This window comes from Ailuropoda melanoleuca, chromosome 4, assembly GCF_002007445.2.
Source record: "Ailuropoda melanoleuca isolate Jingjing chromosome 4, ASM200744v2, whole genome shotgun sequence".
In the NCBI taxonomy this organism is placed as follows: domain Eukaryota; kingdom Metazoa; phylum Chordata; class Mammalia; order Carnivora; family Ursidae; genus Ailuropoda; species Ailuropoda melanoleuca.
In genome coordinates this window covers 121,649,654-121,658,249 of record NC_048221.1, presented here as the reverse complement: position 1 = coordinate 121,658,249, position 8,596 = coordinate 121,649,654, and the positions used below count along the sequence as shown (strand labels likewise).

Here is an 8,596-nt window from a genome sequence, read left to right as displayed (position 1 = left end):
TATATATATATATATATGGTTTCTGTCATAATCAAGATGAGGCGATTTAGAGAGGTAGTGGTTCATTGTCCGACTTCTGAGATACTCTCCAGAGTGACATATCTTGGCAGAATGAGAGCTGAGAGAGCTGAGAGAGGGAAAGAAGTGGATGTGTGGAGAGGAGATACTGCCAGAGGGAGGGAGTGTCCCTGAGGGGCAGCTGGGGGTGCAGGCTGAGGGGCTCCTCTGGGGGGCGGGGAGAGCGGGTGTCCATGCACAGACCTAGGTGGGGGGAGAATGAATTCCAGCCTCTTCTCTCGAGGTAGAGGCAGGAAATGGGAGAAGGATCCGCATGGGGACCAGCAGTACCGCCAGGAAACAATGTGGCTTGGAAAACCTCTCCAAGCCTCAACTCATCTGGAAAATGGGGATATTTTATGTACCTCACGGAGGATAAAATGAAATACAGGACAAGTGATTTGTGTGTTACAGACGCGGTACTCATGCCATTGATGGTGTTCAGATTTCTCCAGCTTACCTTGTTCCTTCCTTGAGTCCCTCTAATATTTATCATTGGGCATCCCGTTTGACAATTATATACTGTTAATTCTTTCACGTAATTATTTCTCTAGCCACACTATAAACCATTTGAGAGTCCGTGTTTCCCATACTTCTCTGAAGCCCCAGTTTTGTCTAAAAATCCATTAGTTACCCAGTAGGGATTTAGTTCATACTTGTGAGTGGAAGCGATTCCCTAACAGGACTGGGTGTCTGCAGCTGGGTCATGTGCTGGCGAAGGAAGAGGCAGAAACTGGTGTTTACTTACAAAATGGGCCAAACTGAGGTACCAGTCATCTTACTTCATAGATCAACAATCACACTCGTGATCGTTAATATTTTCTGGCTGGCTTCACTTTCATTTCACAGTTTGGTATTTGCCATCTTTTCCATATAAATGCTGGTTGGTCAAGGGGGAAAATGTTTATACCTGGGTGCAGTATTCAATCCTCTCCAAAATTATGGCAAAGTTGGGCCTATCTTCAGGCTGATGTTGCCAGCACTGGGTCATTATCCGGTATCTAAAAGAAGAGTAAACACGCTAATTAAAACCAGGAGAGAGAGGGATGAATACATTCTCCCCAGCCCTTTTCTAAGGGGGACCACAGGCGGCAGTGTCTCAGAGACAACGCGTCTGGGTCCCATGTGGTTGGGATCTGCTGCCCTCTGCTGACGGGCCAAGGAATCGTGGCCAGGTGTGAAGGTATTAGAACCCCAAAGCTCATTAACAGACATCCTGGTGTTTACGTGAAATATGGCTCCTCTCATTCCATTTCTGAATTAAAGTCACCTCTGGGGAAGAATATTCTAATTATATTTCCCATCTGGCTTGCTTATGGGAAGGAGGTGAGGGATGCCAGACAGGACGGCAGAAAACGCAGGGAATGGAAAGAGTCAAAGGAGACTTAAGACAGATGGTGCAGGGCTGCACGGGGGGAGTCCGGGACACAGATTCCTAAGAGGTGGTGAGGAGTGGTGGTGGGTCCACAGTCCCCAGCCAGACAGAGGATAACTTTTCAGGCATGACATTACTGCTTTCGAGGGGCCGGAAGACTAACCCACCTCACTGAAGTCACAGACACACTCCTATACTGGGGCTTATTAAAGGAGGTGAGTCATTTGCCCTTTTATCTTAAAACCAAAAAAACCCCATGTGTGGCTGCATTTTTAGAAAAGAGAAAGTATCCTTAGCAACTCATAGAAATGTTCCTAAAAGAGTCATACACGGGCCCAGGGCAGTTCTTAGGTGGGTCCATTCGTCCTCCGCTGGTGACGAACTCCAGAACTTCCTGGTTGCTTTTGCTGGGGTATGGCATGTATCCAAGAGAAAATATTTCCCACAGCAGCACACCGAAGGACCTGCGCACAGGACAAAAGAGATCATACGGGTCCACATATACACACGAACACACACACACACACAGATATATACACATACAGGGACACACATACACAGATGTAAAATTTAAATTTTTTTATTACACATTTTTCCACAATTGAGAATTCTTAATATGGAGAACAAAAATAAAGAAGATGAGAACGTAGCCACAGGTGATGCTCCATAAAAAGATAACCATGGTTAGCTTGTTATTTTTTCGTTCCTGTCAAGTTTCTCTACTTAGATTTCTTTTACATAATTGCCGTTATATTTCAAATGCAATTTTGAACCTTGACTGTTTTTGCAATTTCCATTATAGCATAAACACTTTCTGTGCTCGTAGAAACATCTGAAACGGCCATAAAACATTCCATTGAGTAGTTGTGCCACAATTTACCTTATCATTTCCATATTGTCTTCAATTCTTAAAAAATTTAAAAGACTATTATGAACATCTTTTAAATCCGGGATGCATTTTTTAAAAGACCAACGTCCTTAGGGCAAATTCCTCAAATTTAGGATTAGGATATTCTAGTAAAATCTAGGATAATTGTAATCTAATTGCTAGATCAAAAGAACACGAACACCAAAAAGTTCTTGGCACCTATTGTCCACTTGCACACTTCCGGACGTGTCATTCCGATCATCAAGGAGCCAGCATTGTGCAAGAATGCATCAGACACCCTCACCAACATTGAGTTTGATAAAAAATAAGAACTTTCACTGATTTTAAGGTAAAACATGGTAGAATCTTTTAAATTATATTTACCGACTTGATAATTAACACAGTTGAGTGTTTTCTCAAGTATTTATTAATTCACTTCCTTTTTTCCTCTCTGAATTGTTTGCGTCTTTTGCCCGTTTGTATCTACATATTGTTTTGATATTTATCAAGTTTTTTTGATTTGTAGACATACTTTATCAAAGATGTTAACCTTTATTCAAAATCGAAATACTTCTATCAATTGCTTTCTAATTCTACCAAAGATTTTATTTTTAGGTAGTCAAATCTATTTTTTAAAAATTTTGTGATTTCCTCCATCTGTTTTATAGATTATGCAATCCTCCCTTCACTAAAGATTAGATGAGTATTTGCTGTTTTCTTCTAAGTTGTATTTGTTCTTCCTCTCCAGCTGGATCTGAAAACTTAGTTTGGTTCACGGTGTGCGGTAAGGGTTCTAAATTGAATTGTTTTGCAAACAACCACTCTTCTTTTTTTTTTTTTTTTAAAGATTTTATTTATTTATTCGACAGAGATAGAGACAGCCAGTGAGAGAGGGAACACAAGCAGGGGGAGTGGGAGAGGAAGAAGCAGGCTCATATCGGGAGGAGCCTGATGTGGGGCTCGATCCCATAATGCCGGGATCACGCCCTGAGCCAAAGGCAGGCGCTTAACTGCTGTGCCACCCAGGCGCCCCATCCACTCTTCTAACACTATTCATAGAATATTTTCCCCCTTACTATTGACTTGTGAGTAAAAACAGGTTTCTGGGTTCTCAATTCACTTCATCTCTATGTCTGCTTCTTGTATTGATTATCATTCTATGTTAACTTTTTGTGTATTTATGTCTTAATTTACGGTAGGCACTTTCTTGGTTATTTATCTTTTTAAAGAAATATAGTTGAATTCTCATTTGTTATTTGTTTTAAATTAACTTTAAAATGAGGCTATCATGTTTCAGAATCATCTCCTTTCATATTTTTACTAAAATTTTTATTTTAAACCTTTAATTTCATTATTAGCTTTTTGGCAGAAAAAAAAAAGCACGCCTGTCTTTGTTTTTGTATCTGGTGTAGTTTTGGGATGTTAATAAATATTCTATCGACAGTTGTGGAGAACTACAGCTCCTCCATCTCTGAAGGAACAGAACATACATCAGCTCAGCGGAATTTCAAAGACTCTTGTGAGGAGCACTGGGCAAAGATATTTTCCATATTTTTAAGGTGAGAAGGCTAAAGCAGAGGTTATTATGCAATTACTCTGAGACAGACTGGAATACGTTATTAGATCTCTCGACTCTGGTAACTACAAATTGCCTGGCACATACATTATTTTTCTCTGTTTGGTGGTTTGTCTTCCTCTAAGGCAAAACAAAATAAGCAAAATCATGCAAAAGCCTGGCAGCAAGGCCGCGAGCATTCCAGATACCTGCTTTCTGCCTGTCTAGACAGCTAGAGAATTAGATTGTAGTATCCTTTGAGAGACCAGCATATAGATTGCAAATAGATGTTTATTTCCTTGGTTTGGGGTTCAAAGGAGCAAGAAGTAGTGTTGGTCATAGAACCTTGATAATTTCGGGGAAGAATTGTCAGATTTAGCAATTAACCAGACAGGACATCCAGTTAAATTTGTTTGAGACAAATAAGAAATGCTGTTAGAATATAAATATATATTGCATGGGATGTACTTATACTAAAAAATTATGCTTTGTTGATTTGAAATTCAATCTTAACTGATCATCTTTTATTTTGTCTAGCAACCCTACCGATCAAGTAAATCTATATTTTGCATGCCAGATGGCTCTTTCATCACTTATGAGTCTGTCCTAAGTAGGAGCAATAGGGCCCACAGCTTGGCACCAAAGCATTCAGTCAAATAAAAACAAGTATTTTTTTTTTAAATCCCACTCTCCTTCTCTTGGTATTAAACTTGCTCTGCCTGAAATTATAGAAACAGGTTAAGTGATTGCTGCTTAAGTGACTTTAAAAATTTGAATCAATGAAGATAATCTGATGAAAAGGTTTTAAAATCATGAGCTGTGCTGTGCTTATCGGTCTTTTAAAGTTACATTTTATTTTCCCTTATTCATACCTGGAAGACTGTCTTGAGGTGTGGTAGAGGGTGGAGCACAGTTTTTGGGAAACTGGGAACCAAAAGTGTATTGGGTTTCCGGTCACGGAATGAGTAGGTCTTGGGGATGAAAGGGGAATATAGTCAATGGTATTGTAATCACGCTCTACGGCGACAGATGGTAGCCATGCTTGTGGCGAGCACAGAGCAATGTGTAGACTTGTCCAATTGCTATGTTGTACCTTATGCGTCCGCTGTACTTAAAGAAAAAGAGGTTACTGTGTTGTATTTAAATATGCGGCCAGCTGATCCCACTGTCTCTTGAAGTTCTCCTCAAGCTTCGGATTCACAGACCAGAAGCCCACTCAGCGTCTCCACTGGCCTGTCTTATAGGCATCTCACACTGGACTTGTGCAAAAGCTCTTTCCGCACCCAACCCATCTCCTCCGTTCTCTCCATTGACGGCCCACCTAGGAGTTGTCCTTCATCTCACTCTTTCCACACCTCCCACTCCACAGCCCACGTTCATTAGTCCCGTCAGCCATCTTCAAGACAGAGCTTGTATCCCACCACTGCTAATGGCTTCCCCCGCCATTACTAAGCCTAGCCCCTCTGTTCTCTTATCTAGAAGTGGGTAGGATTTCTCCATCTTCCCCTGTCCCACTCCAGTCTCTTTTCATTGGCAGCCAGAGTGATATCTATCATCTATCTATCTATCTATCTATCTATCTATCTATCTATCATCTATCTATCATCTATCTATCTATCATCTATCTATCTATATCATCTATCATCAATCATCTATCTATCATCTATCTTCTATCTATTTAAAGATCCTGTCAAACTCTGGCTTCCAACCTTTCAGGGGCATCCCATTGTGTGCTAAATAAAACCCACACCCCCTAACCCCTGGTTCCTGGGGGGCCCTCTATGTCTGGCCCTTGCCTGCCCGTCTAACTCAACTACCACTGCCCCCCCCCCTGCCGCCGGCTCACTAGCTCCAGCCATGAAAGCCTGTTTTCGTTCCTCAAACTCATCTTGCTCCTGCCGCTGGCCTTTTATACTTGACGTCCTCCTCAGCCTGCAGAGTCTTTCAGATCTTTCCATTTTTCTGCCATTCAGGCATAGGACCCCCCGTCACCTCCTCCATGGAGCCTTCCCTACCATCTGTAATAAACAGCTTCCCTCCTGGGGCCCCTCCACCCCTCCACTCTTGATCGTCTGCTTTTTTGTCTCCCTGGCACTCATCAGTATCTGGGGTTATGCAAATTATCTGTGTCTTTAAGGGTTTTAATTAGGAAATAATCCAAACTTGAAGAAGGAAATGTAATTTAATAGATATTTAGGTACGAGATGTTACACTTTGTCTTATTTGTGCCCCGTCTCCTTTTCTTTTGGAAGAAATAAAATAGATACGGTTAAGTTCCACCCTCCTTCCTTTCCCCCTTCCTCCCCCCCTTCCCCCACTGGAGTTAGAATCTAGCCTTCCCATCTGTGTTTTCACAGTTTTTACAACGTGTGAAAGCATAAACAGTAAAGCATCTGTATTATAGACTTGATTTTTGTATTGTAAGATTATACATAATGATATTCCGCCCCTTTCTGGAACTTGTCTTTCTTTCACTCCAGGTTGCATAGAGATTTATCCATGTTGATACATGTAGGTTTGGGGTGTTATTTTATATTGCTGAAGAGTTTTCTGTGGTATCAGTAAACCACAGTTTATTTTCTATCCCCCATTTGAGGGATACTTAGGTTCCTTTGTGCTTTTTCTCTCTTACAAACAATGTTGCAAAGAATGTCTTTGCCCAAGTCCCTTTTTGTCAACCTCTGTCTAATGTAGACACTTGGAAATAGGATTGCTGGGTCATAGGAGAGACACGTGTTCAGAACAATTACCTAATCATCCTCTTACTCTCTGCATCTGGATAGGGTAGCTGGTGGTGCTCTAACTTCGGTGCACCTGGAATCACCTGGAAGGCCCCTAAAAACACAGATGGCTGGGCCCCACCCCAGACTTCCTATTCCATTAGGCCTGAGGTGGGAGCTAAGAACCTGCGTTTCTAACACTTCCTGGGTGCTGCTGGTGCTGCCGATCTGAGGACCACACTGAGAGCCACTGGGTTTGGGTGAGTCAGATCTCAGTGACTTAAAACAACACAGCTTCCGCTCACATCGTCAAACGTGGGTCAGAGAGGGGGTTCCGATCATTGTGGCCCCTCCTCTCGTGATGTTATTTCACAACTTGGAGGACTTTTGTCCGTTGTCTTCTTGGTTTCCTGTGTTGCTGTTGAGAAATTCGATGCCATTTGGATTCTCTGACCAGTTTTATTCTGAGCATTTTTTACTGCGATTATTTTATTTTTCTCCCTAGAAGCTTACAGAATCTTGACCACCAGAGGTCTGAAATTTCATGATGACGTGCTTTTGTGTGGCTCCTTTGAACCACTGCGCCTGGCACTTGGGGCTTGCTTTCATTCTGGACATGCATGCCTTTCTGTTCTGGAAAATCTTCTTGAATTATTTCTTTGATATTTTTATTTCCTTCATTTCTTCTGTACACTCTTTGGGACTCCTGTTTGTCAGCTAATTGGACCTAAGGGTCTAATCCTCTTACTTTTCTTTTCCTTTCTTGCCTATATATCCCATCTGCTTATAGTTGTTTTCTTCTTTTTTTAAAGATTTTATTTATTTATTTGACAGAGAGCACAAGCAGGGGGAGCAGCAGGCAGAGGGAGAGGGAGAAGCAAGCTCTCTGCTCAGCAGGGAGCCTGGCATGGGGCTTGGTCCCAAGACCCCGGGATCATGACCTGAGCCAAAGTCAGACACTTAACTGACTGAGACATCCAAGTGCCCCTAGTTGTTTTATTTTCTAGAAGATTTATTCAACTCCATCTTCCAAACTTCCTGCTACTTTTACATATCTATCATCATATTAAAAAAATAAATTTCTTGAGAACAGTTTTAGATTGTAAATAAATGATGCAGATAATACATAGAGTTCCCACATACTCCACATTCAGTTTCCCCTATTTTTAGCATCTTATATTCATATGGTACATTTGTTAGAATTAATGAGCCAATATTAAGGCATCATTATGAACTAAAACCTATAGTTTATCCAGATTTCCTTAGCTTTTGCCAAATTTACTTTTTCTGTTCCAGGACCCTGTTAGAATATCACATTATATGTAGTTGTCATGTTTCCCTGAGCTACTCTTGACTGTGACAATGTCTCAGGCTTTCCTTGTTTATGATGACCTTGATAGTTTTGAGGAATATTCTTCAGGGCTTTAGTAGAACGACCATTTGGGATATGTGTGCTTCTCTTATGATTAGATCGGAGTTGTTGGGTGTGGGGAGAAAGACCACAGAGGTTACATGTCATTTTCACCACATCATATCAAGGGCACATGCTATCAACATGATCTATCACTGTTGATATTGACCTTGAACACCTGACCTGACGTTGCTGTGTGCAGCTCCGGGGACTAATGCGCCATCTCCTTGAGGGCTCTCTCCTATTTTTATTTCTAAGAACTTTTTTTTCTCTAAAAACCTTATTTAAAAAAAATCTTTCGTCCTTAGATTATGGTTGCAGTAATTTATCTTTCTGAGGTTAGTATGGTTTTTACAAGTTTTCCTAAGCTTTCTGTATTTTTCTTTCTCCAAGTTCCTCTTTCTGTGTTTATTTCCTTCAGATTAGAATGTTTTCCCAAGGCTTTGTTGGTTCTTGGCTGGCTGTTCGTATTTTATGACTGGGCCATTACAAAGCCAACGGGAAGCCCTTGTCGATCTTGTCCAGTGGGGGCAGCTGGCTTGCTTGTTTCCCTGGGTGCATCAGGCTCCCAGGGCTGCTGTGACAAGGTGCCACAGACTCAGTGCCTTGA

The 8,596-nt window shown here is 41.4% G+C and overlaps 1 protein-coding gene across 2 annotated transcripts in view; it reads right to left on the bottom strand.

Annotated features, from left to right (window-relative positions):
• Positions 1–8,596, bottom strand: part of ALK (ALK receptor tyrosine kinase) — a 678,810-nt gene that overhangs the window by 2,459 nt on the left and 667,755 nt on the right. For both annotated transcript variants that reach the window (XM_034659705.1, XM_034659704.1), the window contains 2 exons: positions 1,762–1,896; positions 968–1,058 (listed from right to left, as the gene is read on the bottom strand). In XM_034659705.1, coding sequence (XP_034515596.1) covers positions 968–1,058; positions 1,762–1,896 — 226 coding nt within the window. The remainder of the gene's footprint in view (positions 1–967; positions 1,059–1,761; positions 1,897–8,596) is intronic.